The sequence below is a fragment of the Alligator mississippiensis genome, chromosome 2 (assembly GCF_030867095.1).
Source record: "Alligator mississippiensis isolate rAllMis1 chromosome 2, rAllMis1, whole genome shotgun sequence".
In the NCBI taxonomy this organism is placed as follows: domain Eukaryota; kingdom Metazoa; phylum Chordata; order Crocodylia; family Alligatoridae; genus Alligator; species Alligator mississippiensis.
The window spans coordinates 235758549-235781607 of NC_081825.1; the positions used below are offsets into that span (position 1 = coordinate 235758549).

At 43.0% G+C, this 23059-nt stretch overlaps 1 protein-coding gene across 14 annotated transcripts in view; it reads right to left on the reverse strand.

Annotated features, from left to right (window-relative positions):
- DPF3 (double PHD fingers 3) overlaps positions 1-23059 on the reverse strand; it is a 249774-nt gene that overhangs the window by 73800 nt on the left and 152915 nt on the right. For all 14 annotated transcript variants that reach the window (XR_009460162.1, XR_009460157.1, XR_009460160.1 and 11 more), the window contains 2 exons: positions 22481-22576; positions 17843-17921 (listed from right to left, as the gene is read on the reverse strand). Coding sequence is in view for 3 of the 14 variants with exons in the window: in XM_014595447.3 (XP_014450933.2) it covers positions 17843-17921; positions 22481-22576 (175 nt within the window). In the remaining 11 variants the exon portion in view is untranslated. The remainder of the gene's footprint in view (positions 1-17842; positions 17922-22480; positions 22577-23059) is intronic.

Genomic DNA, 23059 nt, shown 5'->3' on the forward strand with positions numbered 1-23059 from the left:
AGAGTGAAGCAAGTTACATAAACTGTTTCTGTGACAGGTGGATGAGAAAAACAGAAATAAATCAGATTTTAAGTCTTTTTATGGCCATCTCATGTTAAAAAAAACCTGTCTGTTTTCAAAACTTCAAATGGAGTATATGCAAAAGATCTTGGCAAGCTAGTGTATAAAATCAAATCTGAAAGGGGAAAAGGCATGCTTGGGAATGTATTCACTATCAGATTGCAATAATATCCATCAATCCTTGTGAACTTTTGCCAGGGTGCCATGTGACAAATACTGCCATTTTAAAAAGTAAGCTTCTAAGCCATTTTATGGCAATAGGTGTAATAAACTGCAGAATGTTTCAGCTACTCAGAATAAGGTAAGGTAAGATAAGAAACCAGATGGGTTACAGAGATTCTCGCAATTACCCAAAAAATCAAAGGGAAGACATGTGAATACTTGCTAAGGCTGTGCTAAATTCTGTGGCTGGGCTCTTTAGGCTGTAGAAATCCTTATGATAGGTCAGGAGGGCTTCAGCAGGCAACACAGTCATGGCTAGAAAGGTGATCAGTGGAGCTTTAAACCTGAGTATAGGCCCTGGGGTTCTGTATGTATGGTCCCAGTAGATTGCTTGAAGGCCTTGTGATTTGAATAAGAAGAGATTCTGGAGGTTTTAGAACTGAACCCACAGCTTCTTCCTTGGTGATCAGGCCTTTCCCCGTTATCATGAAAGAGCTCCTAGGAAATTCCAATGGTTGGAACTTCTGAGGTTTCCTATTTTCCAAGGAAGAAAGGGGCCTTACGTCTTTATTCAAGCAAAACAACTATTGGCTTCAGCTAGAGTTTGGAATCAAAACTAAATCAGAACTAGAGGATTTTACTGACAAATTGGAAACTTCCCAAATTCTGCCTGCTCTCTTCTTTCACTAGATGGAACAGGTTTTATTAACCTCACATATCACCATCTTGGGAGGTCGCTTTTGTAAAACAGCAATAGTTATTATATAATTATACAACATATAATACATATATACAGCTTTATATGTAATTATTGTATATGTATATAATTGTAATTAATTAAAATGTACTGGCATAATTAATTATCCATCCCTTTAATTGGGTTGACTTAAACTTTAATTGATTAAAAATCAATTTAGCTTTGATTAATGATTATCCATTGCATCATTAATTGAATACAATTACAGTTATATATATAGCTATATAGATATTTCTTACATAACATATATAATGCTTTCTATATTCAAAGGGTTTTCCAAATATTAACTCATTAATCCTCCCTACACCGCTGTGTGGCAACTTTTATCGTGCTTTTGCAGATGAGAATGCAGTTCAATGATGTGTTCACAATCAGACAGTAATCTATTGTCAGATCTGGATTAGAATTTGTCAGTTCTGAATTTCTAGTCTTGCGCTCAGACCACTTTCATTGCTGCTGAATAGACCTACCAGTAAAGCAATGCATAGCTTTCCTCCTGTTTCCTAACACTGAGACCATTCCTGCATATTGTCTGCGGTCCTTCTCAGGCAACCAGGCCCACTGAAGTCAATGGAAATTTGTATTGGAGAATTTGACCCACACTGCACTCTGGCTTATCCTGTAGATAAATGATGTATTTTGCTTTCCATTAACTGTAACTTATATGAACTTACATCTTTAGAGTAAATTGGCTCACCTAGCCATACAGCAGAGGAAACATCCCAAATTAAAACCAGAGAGGGAACTCTTAAAGCATCAGAATCCACCAGATGCACTTCTCTGACTTATCTTACATTTCTTCCAATTTTTAAGCCTGAAAGTAAGAGGTTACACAACCATTTTAGAGAAAAACTGGCCCCCTTGGAGAAAGTTTGGTCACACCCACAGGGAGCCTCACAAAACCAAGACCTATTCCCATTTCTGTCACTGACAAATTGTGGCACCTTGGACAACTCACTTCACCCCTCCAAGCTTCACCTTCCTCATAGGTAAATTTAAATAAAAATACTTATCCATATTTTTTTTAATGGTTTTGAGATCCAGGGGTCAAAAAGCTTCTTTATCAGCTATTTACTGGCTGCAGTACTCTCATTTTCAGACTGCCACACATTTGGTCTTTGGCAGGCTGTGAGCTAAGTTGCAGCCAATTCTACTCATACACTTTATACAATCTGTCACCAGTATGAGACAGAAGAAAATAACCCATGTTTTTAGTGGAAACAGGAAATTGGGGGAGGTACATGCATGTCCTCGTCACAGACGCTTATATTTTTCTTCTCCTTTGTATCCTGTCAACTGCTCCTCTTTCTTTCTTTCTTCTCAAGTGGAAGGATATCAAATGTTAAAGCCCTACATTTATCATTGACAGGGAGCTAGTCTGCAAAGTGGTCCCCATATCCAAACACCCCTAAAAAACCCTCTGTTTTTTACTGCTCTGAAATGCAATATCCACTGTTACAGCAGTCATGCATAAAATCTGGAACTCTAAGGTTTCCCTAACATTTCACATTACATTTTCATCTCTATCAATTGAGAAACATTACGTTTGCGCCCTACTGTTCAGTGGCATAATGTTACAACAGTGATTCTCAACCAGGGTGCCACAGCACCTTTTAAAAGTGAGATTCTTTAAAGGGTGTCATGTAATGTTAGCAGTTAGGTGTGCAAACACCTGCACATGATTCACAAGACAAGCCCAGATATTTCAAAGAGGAATCCATAGTATCAAAAACATTCTGACCGGTTGTGTTTTTTCTGAGTTTTTTGCAACAGAAGAATTGCTCTATCATTTTTCTATAGCCATAAAATACTATTTACTCAAATATAAGATGACCCTGATTATAAGACAACTCCCCAATAATTAGATATTATATATGAAAATGTATAAATTTGTTATAATTTTCCAAGTATAGAATCTAATTATTTGAGGTTTGCCTTGAATATGTCCACCCCCCTACAGCAGGGAAGATACATCTGCCGGTTCAGGTAGGCCCCCTGACCTCTGCCTCTCCCCACTATCTTCCCCCTACAGCTCCTCCCCCTCCTCCTTACTATCAGACACTGCTCTCCCTACACCTCAGTACTGTTCAGTATGTGTGTGTACTCCAGATACCCCTCACAAAGGATCCATGTGCTAATTAGCCCCTGCCCCCGGTCATGACTGGAACTGGGTGTTCTTGTCCTAAGTCCTGGAATACTAAAAAAATGATATGCCAATGAAGTGTAGGGCAATCTGTTCCTGCTTTACCTCATGAAAGGTGGGGCCACACTAATCATATGTGACAGGCTAAAAAAGGGAGAGACAGAGGATTCTGGGTGAACTTTTTGGGGCCCCATTTTGTGATGTTTGCCAGACAGCTCAGGCTGGTGAACAAACAGGAATCATTGGAAATGGGAAAGAAAGGCGCATCTCAGCTGTGGGAGTACAGTGGAAGTAAAAACGTATTCAATGTAGTGGCTCACCAGGACTTGAAAAATAATTGGCACAGAGTGGGGGACTGTGCTCAGCAGGCATGAATGCATATCTTATTCAGATTACTAAATTATCCTTGTGGCTGTTTTGGTTGCTGGCCCAGTTGCCAGCTTGCAGATCTGGCTTGTGTACTGTGCCTATAGGAACAGGTGGATATCTGGCATCCCTCTGCCTCCAGTCCATTTCATTTTGTGTAGGGTCTTTCTTTCCACCTCCATTCTGGATCCCCAAAAGAAAACACACATGGCTCTCTGGATTCTGTGGGTGACACACTCACCATGGGAGGTATACGCTCCAGCCAAAGGGAGACCATGCACTATGGAATACCCCTGATTCTACAGTGTGCTGAACAAGTTCCAGATTGAGTACAGGCTACAGAAGGAAAGCCCAGAGACCATGTCAAACCACAGGAACATACAGAAGGTAGTCAGCGACAGAGATGGGCTATCGACCATGAAGCTGCTCCCTGACAATGACTGCCAGTCCATCTGGGGTCAGATCTTCCACAAGGACCTATATAAAGACCACAGAGACCTGAACTGGCTCATAGCTCACTGTGCACTCCCAGTGAAGGCATGGAGACACAGAGCGAGGCAAGAGAACAGACCCAGCTGCCCCAGGAAAAGCTGCCGAGGTAAGAATGAGATCATCAACCACCTCCTGTGGCTCTGCCCCTATGCCAAGGGAGTGTGGAAAAAAGGTGAGCTGGCTCCTGGAGGAAGTGACAGGAGTCAGGCTAATGACAAGAGAGGCGGCACTGTACAGACACTTGAGGGGTCCCAGACAACACACTTCGATCGGTTTGTGTCCTGCATCAGGAGCACCTTGTGGCAATGCAGTAAACTCTTGTTGTACAGACACTCTGAGCTGAAGGAAACAGACTGTGTTAAAATTTTCTGAGTGAACTCCAGTCCTACTACTAAAAATTGGTGGGAGAGGATGAAGAAAAAGCAGCTAGCTCCACCTGGAAAACGGACATGTGGCTCAGGCTGTTCAAAGACCCCCAGAGAGGGGAAGTGAAAAAGGAAAACGAAGAGTATAGCGACGCAACTGGACCAGGCTTGGGCCTGCACATAGGATGCCAGCCAAAGGATTTGGAAACATCTGAAGCCACAGGTGGGGTGGAGGATGTTTGTCAGTAGTAGGGCCACTTATGGTTCTTGACTGACTCATGGGTTTGGAATTGATTTGGCTGATTAGGATTGGACCACAAAAAATTCTCTTAAGAAAAAAAGAAAGAAAAAAAAGGTAGTTTTCCATCAGCATCTTAGCCTTTTGGCTAAGATGAAACATTTCTGGCATTAAGGGAAATATATCAGGGCTGACTCTGGCCTTCCCAGTGCTGGCCTGGTATTATAGTATCTTCAGGCCCAGTGCCAGTTCCTTCCTGGAGGAGCAACTGTTTTTTCAAGGGCCACGCACAAAAAAAAAGGTTCCCATCAGCATCTCAGCCTTTTTTTTGCTAATATCAAACATAGCATTTTTGGCCATGTGTAGACGAAATGAGGGGCATGTGTGCACAACACTTTAAAGCAGGCTAAATGCTTTTGCACCACTTTAATGGTGTTGGTGTTTGCACATGTCAGCAGCATACAGCACATTAATTCCAGCTGCTGTAGGAAATTTGGTGGTGTAATGCACCTTAAATGACTTGAGGCACAGCAAACTAAAACTCCCCTGAGTTTTAGTTTCCCAATTCCAAACCCCTGAGGAGTTTTCATTTGCTGCCCCTACAGCTGCGGAGCAAAGCACTGGGCTCCGTGCAGCTCAGGGACTCTGCAGGAAGCCCCGCAGGCAGCCTGACAGCAGCCTGGGAAAGCAGGCTTCGCCCAAGAAAAGTGACGAGCCTGATTTTTTTTTTCCACCCCCCCTGGAGTCTGCCTGCCTGCCTGAGCTGCACAGGGGCCAGGTGCTTCCCTCCATGGCTACAGTGTCCCCTGGGACCGCCCGAGCTGGGTGCCTGCGGGCGGGTGCTCCCTGGGGGAGGGGGCACCACTGTCATGGAGGGAAACACCGGCCTCACCCCTGGCAGCCCAGGGACCACTCCACACTCTAGCAGCTCACCCTCCCCTCCCCACCACCAGAGAGGCAGGTAAGTCAGCGGGGTGTATGCATGACATGAGGGTTTAATCAGCCCTAAATTAAAGAGGTGTTTTTAAAAACTCACTGCTTCAATTTAGGGCCCCCGTTTTATCTACATACACCCTTAGGCACTAAGGGGTGGCTATGGCCTTCCTGCTGTCAGCTTTTTTTTTTTGCTTTTGTTTTTTTCATAGACGTTAGAGCTGGACGGGACCTCGGAAGATCATCCAGTCCAGCCCCATGCCCGAAGGCAGGAAGTCAGCTGGGGTCATAGGATCCCAGCAAGATAAGCATCCAATTTTTTCCTTTTTTTTTCTTGAAGGTGTTCAGTGTAGGTGTTTGAACCACCTCCAACGGCAGGCTGTTCCAGACCTTGGGGGCTCGGACAGTAAAGAAATTCTTCCTTATGTCCAGCCTGAAACACTCCTGCAGTAGTTTATAACCATTCGACCTCATCATCCCTTGGAGCGCTCTGGTGAACAAACACTCCCCCAGATACTGGTGGTCACCCCTGATAAACTTATAGGTGGCCATCAGATCACCCCTGGGCCCGCACTTTTCCAGGCTAAAGAGCCCCATAGCTCTCAGCCTGTTGTCATAAGGTTTGTTTTCCTGACCTCTGATCATGCACGTGGCTCTTCTCTGGAGTCTCTCAAGCTTCTCCACATCCTTTTTGAATTGTGGAGCCCAAAACTGGATGCAGTACTCCAGCTGCGGCCTCACCAAGGCCAAGTACAAGAGGAGAATGACGTCCCAGGATTTGCTTGAGAAGCATCTATGGATGCAAGCCAGCGTTTTGGTCGCTTTACTAGCCGCAGCATTGCATTGAAGGCTCATGTTCATCTTGTGGTCAATGACGACCCCCAAGTCTCTTTCTTCTGTAGTGCTAGCCAGCAAGCCTGCAGTTTTTTCCTCCCAAGGTGGAGAACCTTGCATTTTTCAGTGTTAAACACCATCAGGTTCTCATCCGCCCATTTGCTGAGCCTGTCCAGGTCACCCTGGATCACCCTCCTGTCTTCAGGTGTAGATGCTTTGCCCCAAAGTTTCGTGTCATCGGCAAACTTGGCCAGTCTACTTCTGACTCCAGTGTCCATATCATTAATGAAGATGTTGAACAATATGGGTCCAAGGACAGAGTCTTGGGAGACCCCACTGGTCACAGGGTACCATGACAATTGACTTCCATCAATTACCACCCTCTGCATCTGACCACAGAGCCAATTTCCAAGCCAGCGGATTGTGGTGGACCCAAGGCCACAATTGGCCAGTTTTGCCAAGAGGTGATCATGGGATCAAGAGGTGATCAAGAGGTGCCAAGAGGTGATCATGGGATACCAGATCAAAGGCTTTTTTGAAGTCAGGATATAGGACATCAATCTCTTCTCCCTTGTCCAGGTGATAGGTCACCTGGTCATAGAAGGAAATGAGATTGGTCAAGCAAGACCTACCAGCAACAAACCCATGCTGGCTATCCCTCAGGATGTTGGCATCAGCCAGTCCATTAAGGATGGCCTCTTTAATAAACTTTTCTAAGACCTTCCCTGGGTCAGGCTGATGGGCGTATAGTTTGCCAGATCCACTTTCCTCCCTTTCTTGAAGATAGACACCACATTGGCCTTCTTCCAGTCTTTGGGCACTATATCAGAGCGCCAGGAGTTCTCAAAGATCCATGCCAGGGGCTGGGCTATGATGAATGCCAGCTCCTCGAGTACCCTGAGGTGTAGATTGTCAGGGCCTGCTGACTTGAAGGTATCCAGCCTCTCAAGGTGCTCCTTCATGAGGTCTGCATTGATGGAGGGCAGGGAATCTCTCTCACCTGAACCTCCCTGTTCTGTAGTGGGCATGGGCGTCCCATGGGGCTGATGAAGGACCGACACCAAGTACCAATTTGTCACGGCGCAGGGTCCAGTAGGATGGCCATGATCTCCCTAAGGCCCCCTTCCCATGCCAAGTTGGCCCAAAGTGCACCCTCACTTCTCACCCGCCACATCTTTGATGGAGTATAAATATATGGGAGGCTGCCTTACATCCTCTTGGACACAGTCTGTTGCAATATTTGACCCCGTGGACTCCCGGGCCCCTTGTGGGTCCCGCTCTGCAATGGGTGCTTCAAGGGCACCCTAGCCTTATGGGCTATGCGTGGCTCTAACCACCCCTTTACCACACCCCAAGCCTCGCAGATGGAATAGACTGCATTTAATCAACTTCATAGTTGGTTTTCATCACTAAGCACATGCTGCTTTTGGCAGCAGTTTAGTGATAGATAATGTATTTAATGAGGTTTCATTGTATATGAATGTAAGATAAGGAGAAAAACCTCACCTTCGCTTAAAACTGCCATTTTCTGAAGGATGCCTTGAGTCTAATAAATTTGAGAACCAACGTGTTACATTATCAGGATGGCAAGATCATAGAAATCATAGAATCTGAAAATTAGGGTTGAGAGGGTCCTGAGAAGGACATCTAGTCCAACCCCTACTCAAAGCAGGACCATCCCCAAATAGATCATCCCAGCCAAGGCTTTGTCTAGCCAGGTCTTAAAAACCTCCAAGGATAGAGATTCCACAATCTCTCTGGGTATCCTGTATTCAGTACTTTACACCCTTCCTCGTGAGAAAGCTTTTCATAATATCTAACCTAAACTTCCCTTACTGCAACTTGAGGCCATTGTTCCTTGTTCTGCCATCTGCCACCGCTGAAAACAATCTAGCTCCATCCTCTTTGGAACCATCCTTTAAGTAGTTGGAGGCTGCTACTAAAGCCCCTCTCAGTCTTCTCTTCTCCAAACTAAATAAGCCCCATTCAGCTCAGCCTGTCCTAAGTCATGTTCCTGTGGCCCGTAACCATTTTCACTGCCCTCTGCTGGACTCCCTCCAATTTGTCCACATCCTTTCGGGCGGGGGGGAACTGGACACAGTACTCCAGGTGTGGTCTCACCAGTGCCAAATAGAGAGAAAGAATGAGGTGTAGGAAGAATGGCAGTACTTTCCTCTCTGCATATTCAAGCATGTAGTGAATGGTCCTGTCTGGGCTCTACATAGGGATGTGTACCTGGTGGGGCAGAAGGCCATTTCTGTTTCTCCCCCAAAACTCTGCTCTGTGACAATTTGGTTAGTATGGGCCCTGCAAAGGGTACACACCTTACCCTAGCTCTTTAGGTAAACTGAGCTGAATACATTCCGAGGGAAACTGCTTCCTCTGCCTACGTGACTGGCATCACATACCTGGGTGAGGGTCTTGGGCTCCTTGGTGGGCTAGAGGCTGCCAGTCTGCCCAGCAACCAGTGATGCATTTCAAATTGGTTGGCTGACAGCCAACAGGTGCTGGCCTCCAATGGAACAGGTAAATGAGGTCATAAGGACTATCTAAGTTAAGGACTGCCCAGGAGGACGGGGCAGCAGCCATGAGGAAAACTCAGAAAGAGAGAAGAGCTGGACCATCTGAAACTTGCTCTCTCTCAAAACTCATGATCAAGGAACTGCCTGCCCCCAGAGGGAATCTCCACCTGCCTCTGGATGATATTTGTGAGTAAGCTACCTGAGATCTAACTAGATATATAGCTTGCAGTAACTCAGATGCATGATCAAAGGCTACCCAGCCACCCCGTTTGCTCTATGGGATTTCTCTGATATTGCTCTACCCTGTACCCTATTCCAAACCTACCTCTGTAACCAATAAAGTTCTCCTTTGTACCTAGTGTGGGAGACTGATTGGGAGTGGGCCTAGATTATGCCTTGGGGTCCCCTTGGTTCGGCTGACTAAGAGAGACCACTACTTGTGCTTCCAACTGAGGGAAGCATCCCACATTCTTGAAGTGAGTCAAGTACCCTTGAGGGCTACTAGGCCTGTGTTTCCCAGGGGACATTGTGCCAGAATCAAACCCATCCCTAGATGGTGGCAGCTCTACCCCCAGGCTAGCAGGTGTGCTCCAGGAAAGGGGTCAGTCAGATGTGAGGCATCCCCAGGGAGGCACTTGGAGCCTGGAAGGTGGTCGGGCGCAGTGAGGTGGGTGGCTCAGCGCAGGACTACCCCCTACTGGCTCACCCCTCCTGGTACCTACCTAGTGGGTTAATTTTAGCCAACATGAACATTCTACACTGAGGGTAACTATCTAAGTATCAGTATAAACATGCATATTAACATTTTTGTAAAAATTAATTGCTAGTGGATATAATAGTAGATAGAAAACCTTTGGAGACTGACATCTTCTATGAAAACCCAGAGCATCTGTAGTACTAGTAAGAAAAACATCACAGCCACATGCTGCTCCTACCACGTTCCTCACCTCTGATCTACGTGGGGCCCCATATGCAGGGGTACAAGAGGTATTAAGTCCTCAAATCTATTTAAACCTTCTCTACTGATTCTCTACTGAGGCTGCTAATAATGGAGTGGGAACAATGGTGAGTTGCTTGTTCTGAGTTTCTATTTGAACATCAAGTTTATTTAATACAGGCTCTCAAACAGCTTCACAGACCACAGGAACTACCTATCACTGTGTAGAAAAACTGCTGGTTACAGAAGCCCAGGACTTGCTGAAGGAAGGAGAAACCTCTGAGTATTGGAGGGGCTAGACCAAAAGACCAATATTGGGACCAATAGATATCTAAATATTATCCAAATAAAAGAATCTCTGAATTCTAATATCAGTCTATCCTTAACAGAAGAACAGCGTTACTCCATCCACCATAGGCACCGACTTTTATTTTTGCTGGGGGTTGGGGAAGGTACCTAAAATGATGGACCCATGGCAAGTTGTACCCATTTCAGATGACAGCCCTCTTTTCGAGGGTGGCCAGGGCCCTTAGGCCCCCATATACTTGACTCCTCTGCCATCCACTTCTAATTTGACTATTTTATTTTTGTTTTTAATTGCTTACTAGCTACACTACTTTAATGTGCAAATAATCCGGGAGCAGCTTATTCTACAGTAAAGTACTCTAAACTCTCCCAGGTACACGTTTACACTTGCAGGGATGTGGGAGCAGATTTGCTGCTTCCTGCAGCCCTACACAGGGCCCCTGCAGCAGCCAGGGGGAGGTCTGGGCTCTCCTTGGGTGCTAGCCCAGGGGCTGGCAGGGAGCACTGGGCCAGGAGACAGCTGTCTCCTGATGGGAGCTGCCTGCAATGTCCCCCAGCCCTGGCAGCAAGTAGTTCCTAGACCCCACTCCATGATCATGTGGCTGGGGTTGGGAGGTCCTTATCTCCTAGCCTGAGCCCCACAGTCACAGGGCCCAAGCTGGGCCCCCCAACCGCAGGCCTTGAGCTGGGAGATAAGGATCTCCCAGCCTGGGCCGTGTGACTGCGGGGCCATGCCTGGGAGATAAGGATCTCCCAGCCCACACCCACCATTGCGAAGCAGGGGCTGGGAGCTGCCAGGGCAGGGGGACATAGCCCTGCCTGGGCTCTGATGGCAGAGCCCTCCCCAGCAACAGGCAGCTCCTGGGGGAAGGGAAGGAACAATCTCCTGTCCCCTGCTGCCCAGATGACTGGGAGCAAATGTGCTCCCGGTCAGGTTTCTACACGTGCACTACTGCACAATAAGTAATCAAGAGTAAAATTGCTACCTGTATTTACAGGTAGGAAATTTACTCACAATTAGAACAAATTACTGTGCAATAAACATCTGAACTTGTAGATGGTGACCCTTCCTGTGCAGTAATTAGCTCTAATCTCCAGTAAAGCATCTCGTGTAGATGCGCCCACTAAAAAAGATGTCACCAGATGATTTAAGTCTTAACCTGCCAGCAGTTAAAAAGGAAAGACTCAGGTCATAAGGCAGATTTATAAGGAAGCACATCAAAAAATAATACTATAAACACTACATATTCTAATCTGCTGAATGCAATGATATCCCCTAGAACAGTGATCCAAGGAGTAATAGTACTACTATAGTAGCCATCAATAACAGTTTTGAGAACAAAGATAAATGATGTATCAGGAGACTGGCAAAGAGCAAACAACTGAGCTTGCAGACCTCCTCTAATTCTAGCAAACTTCTTACTGAAATTCAGTTTATGCAAGCGAAGATGGCAAGGTTAGGTCTAATTAAGAAGTGGGGAAGAGAGGTCAGGACAACATGGATGAGCATGTTTAATTTCAAAAGTTGGTAAGTTATCAGAACAATTAGCAAAGCAGTTACTTTGTAAACACAAATATGATAACATGGTCCCCAAAAATAAGTAACCAGGGCCTGCAAAAAATAAATCATATCAACAGCAGTATGACAGGGATTTTCAAAGGAAAGGGATTAGATCCTCATCTCTCACCAGAATTCAGTGGAAGTTTTAATTCCTTAGTCTAGCAAAAGATGCCACTCTAATGGGAAAAGTTCACTGGAGAAAAGGAATGCAAAGGATAAGTACTAGGGGTGTGTGAAATGGGCCCTATTCAATTCGGCTTCGGCCCGAATTGGGGACAGTGATTCAATTCGTTGATTCAGATTGCTGCCCCCAATTCAATTCAGCCAAATCCTAATCTAAAGATTAGATGCTGGTTCAGAGAATCAGCGATTGAGACATAGACATAGCTTTAAATGTTTTTTCTATGTACCTTGAGGTACCAGGAGCAGTTCATGAATGCTGTGATGCTGGGATGGATGGAGCGTCCCACAGGAGCGCAGGGGCCCCCCTGCGTGCTTGGTGGCGAACCCAGAAGTGGACCAGAAGTACTTCCAGTCCACTTCTGGGTCTGCCAGGGAGCACGTGGGGGGCCTCCTGCACCCCTCCCCCGGCTCAGCAATTGACCAAGGGGGGACCCTGGGTGCTCCCCCAGACCCAGGAAGCACCAGTTGGTGAGCCAAGGGGCGGGTGGGGGCGGGGGGGCCTTCACGCATTCTCCAGCGAACCCAGAAGTGGACTGGAAATGCTTCTGGTCCACTTCCGAGTCGGCTGCCAAGCGCGCTGGGGAGCCCCCTGTGCCTCTGTGGGACACTCCATGTGCCCCCCAGCATCGCAGCATTCACAAGCTGCCTGCTACCTACAGGTATGTGGAAAAAGCATTTAAAGTTGTATCTATGTCCAAATCACCGAATCTTTCTGAATCTCTCTGAATCAATTCAGGGGGTTCCGATTCGATTCAAAGAAATTAAAGGGTCCTCTGATTCAATTCGGATTCAGAGATTTGGCCACCAAATCAGGACAAATCTATGCCAAATCGAATCAGGGACTGAAGTTTCACACAGCCCTAATGAGTACAGCTTGACATAATGACCTTTAAAACTATGCCAGATTGGTAAGGAAAATTAGAAGACTGCTAACTAGGTCAAACTGATTATAATGAATTGAATGCTGAGGCTGCAATGAAAAAATACTAATTTATGTAAATATTAGTAGATCAATGTCAAGTCCAAAATAGTTACTGAAGATCAAATTTTCAAGCATGTCTTTAGGTACCAAAAGATGCTGATAGGGACCTAGTGGGATTTTCAAAAGCACCTAAGCAGGTTAAAAGCTTGATGTTGAAATCAAAAGTGCCCAATCTGCTTAACCATTTTTGAAAATCCCACTAGGCGTCAATCTATATCTTTAAGTACCTAAATACTATTGAATGATCCATTCTATATGTACTGCTAGTCTATATTATATCAGTGATCTGGAGGGTGGACTGGACAGTACAGGACTCAAATCTATAGAAGACAGTTTTGGAAGATTAGGGAGCACTTGGAAAAATAATACAGATATACAGTATAAGCTTTAAATTACAGAAGGTTCAAAATTAATCATAAAATTAACAAGTATGAGATAAATGTGACACAGTACAAGTAAGAGAGAATAATGAAGAAACTGAAGATGGAAAGTAGGTAGGGTAGTTAGCACAGAAAAGGAGCAGAAAGTGGCAATGGCTAATATTATTGAATACAAATCTATTTGATTGTGGGCAAAGGAGAAGCCCATTTAGTTGACATGTTTAGAACATGAGAGGTATAGTACTGGAAGACACATCCGTGAGCTGACAAATAACGTAATAAAACTATTGCCTCTCATACTTTCATGTGCATTGAAAAGGTATGTCCTATATTGAATGTGGAGTACTAGGAGTTTTGTGGTTAAAACAAGCTAAGTGTTATATGGTCAGCAATTATTCTGCTCTCTTCTGAACTGGTGCAGACTTCAACTGTGAGCTCTATTTAGTTTTGGGCACCACATTTTTTAAAAGACAAGGTGAAGAGAGTTCAGAGGAAAGCAAGAAGAATGATAAAAGACCTGGAGAAAATGCAGCTGAGAGAAGACGTAATAAATGCCTTCAGAAACAGCAAGGGACAGCATAAAGAAGACAAGGGCCAATTATCCTCATTAGTCACCAAGAAGAGAACAAGAACTGGTGGGCTTAGTCTTCAACAGATAAAATTCAGGTTAAACATTTGAGAAACATAACTGAGAGGACAGTTTGGGCAACAGAACAAACTTCTACAGGAGACTGCGTAATCACAGTCACTGGGGATATTCAAGATCGTATAAGTCACTGGTCTACCATGGATATTAGAAAGATTAAATCAATTCTGTCACTGTGAAGAGGATGGACATGAAGGTCATTTGAGACTCCTTCCAACCTCATAGATTCAATGAACAAATGATACAATATAAAAATAAACCACATTAATATAGAAAGGTGTATATAAGGCTCCATATTGAGAAGGAATAAGTAAAGGAAATGCTTTATCAAGTTCCATGCAACAATTCCATTTCTAGAGGCAGAAAAGGGAAGGCCCCACAGATGGAGACAGAATGGAGGGAAAGAAAGATAACATTTTTGAAAAACTGCTAGTAAAGGTATTTACAGGTAAGTTACATTTGGATGCGAAGGGCAGGCAGCAGACAAGTGAAGGTAGACAGCAGACAGTTAAGTAACGTGTAAATGATTCAGCATGAATAAAGCACTCTGGCCAGAAGGAAAAACATCTAGATTTTCCCAGGTCAGATGCTAGTGTTTATTGTTTTTAGTTCCAGAATACAAGATGCAGGTTATATATACAGACTGTATCTCTCTATTTTTACATTCATTCATTAACTCTGCCCTTCTTTTGCAGCCACGTACTCTGTTGTTTATCTGAAGTTACTGAAGTTGTTGGTACGGGAGCTTCCCTGGGTTATGTCCCCAAGGTCCCCCCCGACATTCTCAAAACCTCTTTTCAGGCTGAACCAGTTGAAAAATTTCTGAACAAATCATTTTCTATTTAAAAATATTAATCCAATAAAATTGAACCATTTTGTAGGTATTTTTCAATTTCATGAACATTTTCAATATTAAATAACAAATGTCATTTCAACTTTATGACTTGGAGTTTTATGTATAGGTAATATATCCTATGAAGTCAAAATGAAAAATAATAAAATGTTTTTAAGATATCTGACATTTCAGCTTTCCTTGAGAATTTGAAATTTCAAAAAACTTTGAAATGTTGGAACATTCATTCAGTAGGCTGGACCTCCCATTTTCAACCACCTGTGGTATCTGGGCCCACCAGATGGCATGTGATTGATTAACTGCCCCTATGTGGACAGGGCTGAGCTTCTTCTCTGTGCTCATCCTGTCACAACAGGAAGGAGAGATAACTGTAGGAATTAAGAGATGAAGAGGTCAATCACGGCTGAAGTAGTAGGTGCTGCTCTCATTTCCAAGGTGCTGACATGTGGACTAGGGACTTCACACAACTATTTACAAGTATCAACACCTGCTGAAGTATATTTTTCCTATAAGCATGGCTTTGTAAAAGGGAAAGCAGAGCTGAACAAATGCCTCAAATGCCTCAAATAATATTAATATATCATTAAATAAAAAATTGATTACAGACATATTTCTCCCCTCCCCTATGGTCATTTTCTACAAATATTTAAGCAAACAAATTACTTACTAGAATAATCCCTTGAAAAGGTAAACTTTGAGTAAAAATTAGGGGACCTAAGAAAACCAATGTTTCACTTCATGATGACAATTATTCATATCAATAATGTGATTCTAGAAGTGAGGCTTATCCAAAGAGGAATTGGAAAGAATATTCTGTGATGTGCACGTTCCCCTCCAAAACTGACCAAATTAGCTGTAAATCTGAACCCTGGTTACTGGGAATAAACTTCTCATCCACAATCTCCAAACTGAGATTTTGTAGAAAATATTTAGCAAATATTCTTGAAGAAGAAATGTGCAAGAGGCAAGGATTTTGTGAGTGATGTATTTTATTGGACCAACTGTATGGTTGTAGAAAAAGTACACGTAAAAAAATCTTTAACTGTTTCCTGGTGATTCAAGAGCAGAAATTTGGACTGAATTTGTTAAGTAAATTATTCACTACAAATTACTTGTCATGTTTCTAATGAATGTTAAAAAGGGAGGTTAAGATATTACACAAGAAAGATTGTGCTGTACCTGGGACAACCTTTTCTTCTTCTATAGAAAGTTATGTTCCCTATAATAATCTTCTCTCAAATATCTGCCTTGGACAAGAAGGGGTCATTGGGTAAAGTCTTGGTTCCTGGCAACACTTCTTCTGGCTCACCATTCTGAACATACGTGTTTTAAAAATGAAAGACTTTAGCCAAATGAAGTAGGAAGATTTATTTTTCAAAACCAAACAGGATATTTGTGCTCCAAAATGTAAACCAAGGCAAAATTACATCAATGCAACAATATACCAAAACTTTAGCTTCAGCTCAGATTTCTGCTGCCTGCTTTGATCTCCAGGATATTTCAAATATCTGCAAATCACCTCTATATGTGACACAGGCAACTCAATAGCTAAGCAAGATCATTCCACAGGTGAATGTAAAATGGACAGAAAGTGTCACAATATGTTCAAAATGACCCTAGTCCAGAAGTGCTCTGGAACATGGGAACATGTCCAAAAAAGGAGATACAGGCAACCTCTCAAACATCACCATTGAAAGGTTCAGGCTTTCCAAAAGAAAATAAGGCACTGGACTTCTCAACAAGCCTTAGAAGGAGCATTTTCAATCCCCCAACATACAAAGAGAAGTCCTTAAATATAACCAAGCAGAGGTTTCTCCTCTCCTCACACGCTACCAAGCTCACCCTCTTTTTGTGATCTAGTTATACTCCTGTTCAAGTAAACTTGAAAGTATTCTTCCTAGTTGAATGAAAGGCTTACCCTACCCAATTACTTGCACAAAGAAGGCCATTGGTCCCTATAGCTTTGCTTTGACAAAGGAAGATGCCTAGAATGCCTATCACAGAATTATACAAGGATTATCCAACTATTCCCTGAAAGAATGTGGCCAGACCATAAGGAATACACTTTTCATGTAATATCCATGTTCCAGATTTCTTCTTTTTTTTTTTAAAGTTAGATAATATGAAGATTGCTACTCCTATTATTGGCCTTTTGGTGAACTGGAAGGGAGACAGAGGAGTGGGTGTGTCAGCCCAAACCCTCCAAAACATTTTTGAAGCCAGGAACAGCAGTGGCTCTTCACTTCTCCTCCCTTTGTTAACTTTGGGTAGTTAGCATTTTCTATGACAGGAGGCAATGGATGGCACAAATTCCTATCTATCCTAGACACTGGAGTGGGTATTTCTCAGAAAGGCTGGATTTTGGCCCATCTTGTCACTTACTAAAAAAGATATATTGCAGTGAAAAAGAACTGAAATGAAGAAAAATGCCAAAAGTTAGGTCCCTAGTTGTGAAAATGATTCATACTGCACCAACTCTTGGGGTCCTTCCTCCCTGCCAGACTGGTGCCATGGCTTAGTTTGGGTAATGCCTTACTGCACCTCTGGTCTCATTAGCAAGCTAATACTCCAACTGAATAAGAATGACAGAATGGGGGACTCAGATTTTCCTGAGTCCTTATTGAGGCTTGTCTCCCTTTGAAATCAAGAAGAGTTCTGCCTATGGGCTGAGAGCAAGGACTTTTGAGATTTAGCCCAGTAGAATTTACTAAAAGAAAGGAAATAACCAAAAATTAAGTAAGAGATACAACAAGGGTGAAGTATCTTTGTCAGAGGTTTTTGAGTTATGCTTTTGTTTGTAACTATCTGAAACAGAGAAAATAATAGAGGGTGAATCTTACACGGAAGATAAAAAGAGACATTAGGCAGAGAAGCCACAAAGAAAGAGACTGAAAGAGAAAGCCATGAGAGATGAGCTGTGATGGTGCCAAGGGAGGTGGAATCTTGCTGAGGATTTCATTTTCTTTCCTTCATGCAAAACACTGAGAGCAGCAGGAGGTGGCAGACATGGAAGTCAGACAACAGCAGAACACTTTGCTGGATAGAAGAAGGGGAAGCCCTGTTTGTATTTGAGCTGTTTGGACCAGGCTGAAAGCAGAGTTGGAGGTCTGGGTGCTACTTACTGTCACAAACATATGGTTTGTCATGGTCATCCTGGGAGGCAGCATCATTCCTTCTTCTTCCGCCTCCAGATCCGCGAGCCTGCAGTGAGAACAAGAATGTTAATGTTGTTCCAGTACCCTCTCACAGCCTTCAGCTTCCCTCTCTGACAGCTATATATGCAAGACTAAATGAGTTCCTGGAGTTGCACAATGGGTGAATTTGGCCTTTCATCTTCTAAGGCACATTGTATATTTTTGGAACTTTCAATGCAGCAGAAAATCCTTAGAACAAAAATCCCAAGTTGATTAGCAGTGGAACTCTATCAATTCCTTGGCCACTGTTCATGCATAGTTAGTCAAGGTACCATCTCATACTCACAGGCAAAGCTGTTCAAATGTTGGACCCAATGAATGAACAAATAGGAGGTCATAAGGCTATTTGAGCAATATCAGGCCCAAACACAGACCTAAAATATTGTATTTCTAAAGTACATTTGATGTTGGTAAAGGTGCTGAGGGCCAGAGCTCAGCTTATCCACAGGACAATGTGACTCACAGATGTGTCTCAAAGCTGACTTGAACTTCACAGGGGTAAAGATGGAGTTCAGTGTCAATGCCATTCAGTCCTAAGCCTCCTCCACTGAGGATGCCAGGGGGGAACAAGTTACTGCCATTTATAATGACAGGGGTTTTGACATGGGTATTGGAAACAGAGCACAACCCTGAAACTATTTCACATAAGCCAATGGCACCCTTCAGAGGGCAATAACTTTAGGCCTAATCTGCATTTGAGCTGGTACTTTAGAGGCAGAAATCCACCTATCCTAAATGCTACCTTCTACTAATTCTCCAAGCTATTAAGTTCCCAAGCAAAATCAACTAAACCAGTTAATTTCATTGTTTCTATAGATAAAGTCTGGGCTCCTCCTCTCCTTCCGAGAGCTTCATGCCTCATATCCCTTTGTTTTTTGTGTGTGAGAATAAGAAACTGAAGCAGCTTTAGCAGGTAAAGACAATGTGGAGATTTAGAGAATATTAATGCCCCAATTATTAAAAAGATGGTATAAACTACACAGGACAGCACTGTAACAAACTCAGCTGCTTATCTCCATAAGTTTGAAGAGAAGGCCAAGAGGACAGTTTTAAACTGATGCATTGCTTGGAATCTCTGAAAAGAGGGTCTTATAAAAACTGCACAAGCTAAAAAAAACCTCTTCCCAGTGGATGGCTGGGAACAAATCCAATAAAGTCTATTCATGACTTTGGATGGAGTGTGATATCCATCCATATAATGGTTCTGAAGGCAGGAGGCATCTAATTGACTTTGCCTGGATGCTGTAGATACTGTCAAGTCACAGGGCATGACCACAGCATGATCTCAGGTGAGCCGAAGAGAAGTAAAATTAAATACAACTGTAGGAGTTGTTTTACAGAATCCATATTTACAGAAACTCAATAATTCTGTATCAAATATGCTTAGTTTACAAATAGCAAATGTTTCTGTTGCAAATGCCAGCTCTGCAAACTCACCCCAGGCTCTGAGAGCAAACCTGCATTCCCTCCATTTACTCAGCACAGTAAAAGGTCCCACCAGTCAAATTAGGCCCTCTGTAGCACCTGTGAGACTCTAGGCACTTCAGCAGATTTGGGCAGATGTAGCTAATGTGGCCTTGATAAACAATTGTATGGATGTATTAGAATCCAGGCCCCCTCCAAACCTATCTGCATTGGTTCTGCAGAGGGATGAAAAAGCTGTAACATCTTACTTTTGTCACTAGTCAGCAGGTCTGACTCTGAATATACACAGGAAGCAGATCTGTTGAGTAAGAAAGTGCTATTTTTACATAGTCACTTTTCAGACTAGAATAGTAATTTAAGATCTGTTGCTGAGTTTCACTAATCTACAGCCAGCTGTTTCCCTTCAAACCATCCTTTACAGAAATGCAAGGGTACAGCATTCATGCTATGGCTGCGTGCCATATACACTTTTTCATGAACTGAACACAGACAGGGATATTTTCAAATTAAATGTATTGCTTTCATGGGGACTCGGGCTCCTAAATCCCTTTGGGACTTTGATAACATCCTCCAGTTTTCTCTTGAAGAGCACATGGACTGCACACGTGCAGCCACATTACTGCATTACAAGCTTCACATTCTAGCTCCTTCAACATTTTCTCCATCCAACAAAGACTGTAAAAACCTCTCTCTGTAAACCCATCTCCTTGGCCTTCAGCATTGGACCTCGCGCTCCTGCTATGTCAGGGCTAGCCTTAGGGAGCCAGCAAACTAAGCAGTCACCCCAGAGGCACAGACAGAGTGCCACATGCTTGCCGTCAGGGCTTCAGTCTGTTGAATTCAGTCATCCACAAATGACTTCATACTCCTGCAGGGATGCAGCAAAAAGACTAGAAGACTTGATATATGAAGCCTGGAAGCCTCTCTCAGCAGCCTTGAAGCAGCCAAATGGAGACAGAGAGAACAGCCAAAGGGACAGAAATAGGGTCTCAGGATAAAAATAAAAGAAAGCTGGAGGAAAAGCAAGGAGCACAATTTGGAATGGCCAGAGCGATAATTCTGCTGCGTGAATTCTGTGCCCGTGACTTAAGCCCTTCCTGATCGTTCTCTGAATCCCCAAGGGCCCAGCTCCTCCGAATCTTGTTTCCTTTTGTAGGTCCTCCACCTGTCAGTCTCCCCTCCTCTAACAATTCCACAAACAAAGCCTTCTAGGTAACAAAAGTACAGTCCCTTCTCAGGTTCAGATTTCAAGTGTCCTCAATTTCAAATCCCTTGTGGTTCCTAAGTTGTATCAGACCCTCATCAGGAACAGGCTTAAAAGGGAGCAAAGCATTAGCTCTCAGCTGCTGTAAATCAGATAGCAATGGAAGGGACACCAGTCTACGCCAGCTGAGGATCCATCTTTAGATTTACAATGCCACCTAGGCTTTGTGCCAACATTTTTACTACATCCAATTTTTAAGAAAGTTTAACAGCATTTGGAACTCTTTTACCACCTCCCCTCTATGGTCTCATAAGAAATCAAAGTTACTGGCAGAGATAATATTAGTAGCAGGGAAAGGGCCAGAGATTTTACTGGGACCACCATTAGCACGGGGTTCTAGTCTAAAAAGTAAGATAAGTTTATGTACAAGGTGAATGTGATACATGATGCTCCTAACCCCACACAGGTTCTTTTATTTTGAATGGCAGAGATAAAGTGATAGAATTGTTCTGTGATACCTTCCAGGATAGGGAAGTACACTATTGCATGTAACAATAACCTCAGGGCATTATTTGTATGGGTCAGAGATGTATGAAATGGATGCCAGAGAATAAAATTCTCTTTCCAGATTGGTATACCTTTTGCGTTACCCTTTTTGTCCTTCATACACCCTGACAGGCATATTCAAATCCTGTGGCAGCAAGTTTATTAGGAAACGGTTGTAAGAACTAGAGTGTTCAGTATGAGTGCATGTATTGATCTATCTCCTAGTTTTGCTTATAAGTTCATATAACTTCCTGAAATTTATACTTTCTAAAATATTCTATGTTTGGGTATCTGACTGAGGGGGCATTTACAAGAAAACTAAAAAAAAAGATTGACTAAAATTGGCTCCACTGGTTTTGAGAAATATACTTTTCCCTGTTAAAGGAAAATTTGCCTTAATTTCTTATCCAGGAGGCTTAGCACCCAAATGAACAAGAACAGAAAGATGAAATAATAGAATAATAATGAAAACAGAGTGGGAGGGAGGTGTGGATGCACAGGAATGCTCTAAAACTATTCACTGTGATTTCAGGCAGTTTTAAAATTTCTTCTATCCTATTTATTTACCCCAAAATATGGTCATCTTCAGCTGCACTCCTACAATCTCATATTTTCAGACACAGCACTCACCCCCAGCTTCCCCTGAAGCTCCATGACAGATGCAAGTGCTTGGCACTTCTGAGAATCACATTCACTTTTTATTTGGATCCCTGCCTAACTTCAGGAACCTACTTCTGAAAATGTTGGCCCCAAGCTTTTAAATGTTGGCCTGGTTACTTAGCTGACTTTGTGCTGAAATTGTGAGGGGACAGGACCAAAAAAGGTTGCTGTTGCTTGAGGATGAAACCACACCATTCTTGAAGTCAATGGGAGTTTTGCCACTGACTTCAAAGGGGCTAAGATTTCATGCCCAGAGCTCTACTACGACCTTTCAGTTCTGACTCCAGCTTCAAAGACTGTAAAGAAATGTATTTATATAAGCTTCACTGTTACCTTTGCTGAGTTTTTTTTTTTTGGATGTTGGAACTGTAAGCAAAGTTTGCATTTATTTTTTAATTGTGAATGTTGTTTCAAGGTAAGGGACTGTAACAACAGGATATCATCATCACTGATAGTCAATTTCACTTCAAAAATAAAAATATATCAATAAAATATATTCAGTCCCCATTTTCAGTCTCACAACAATCTCATTTCTTAGTTAATAGGAAAAACAAACTGAGACTATGAAAAAACAAGGCTGTATGATTCTACAGTTTACCACATGGTTATCATCTTCACTTATTCATGCATCTACACTGTGCTTATGAAGATGATGAACAGAAACCAGCTGAGGATGTGAGAAAAGAGCTTTGTTCCCCTCCTTTCCTCTCCCCCACAGGGATTCAACCTACCCTTCCTCTGGCTCTGTTCTTTCGTTTTGGAATATCTTCTTCCAAATCTTCTTCCTCATTTACTTCATCTGCATTTTCATCATTTTCCAGAACCCTCTATGTTTAAATGACAAAGAGTTATGTTTAAAAGCAAAGGCAAATGTTCACTGAAAGATACACAAGATCAATTATTACTATTTACAACCGAGACTGAGATGGTACTCAAAATGCACTCTCCACTCACAGGGAGGGACACAGCCCTGCCACAAGGAAGATACAGTTTTAAAAGGTGAAGATGGACAAAAATGGATACAACAGACAAGCTGATGGTTAAACCATTGCCAGAATTACGCTTATGCTAATTCTTTAATGCCAGTTCATCCCAACCAGCACCCACAGAAATGTGATGTCCTTCCTTGCCTGCCCTTGGTTTCCCACAAAGGTGGTTTCTAAGAAAGACCAGGCTGGCAGCAAGAACAGCAAAAGTCAAGCTGTGACAGTGCAGGCATTGTTTTCTTTTGTTTTGTTTTTACAGTTTACATTTTCCTCCTCTGATGAAAACTTAGAAACCAGAAACATTTCCTTTTGTGGCACTTCAGA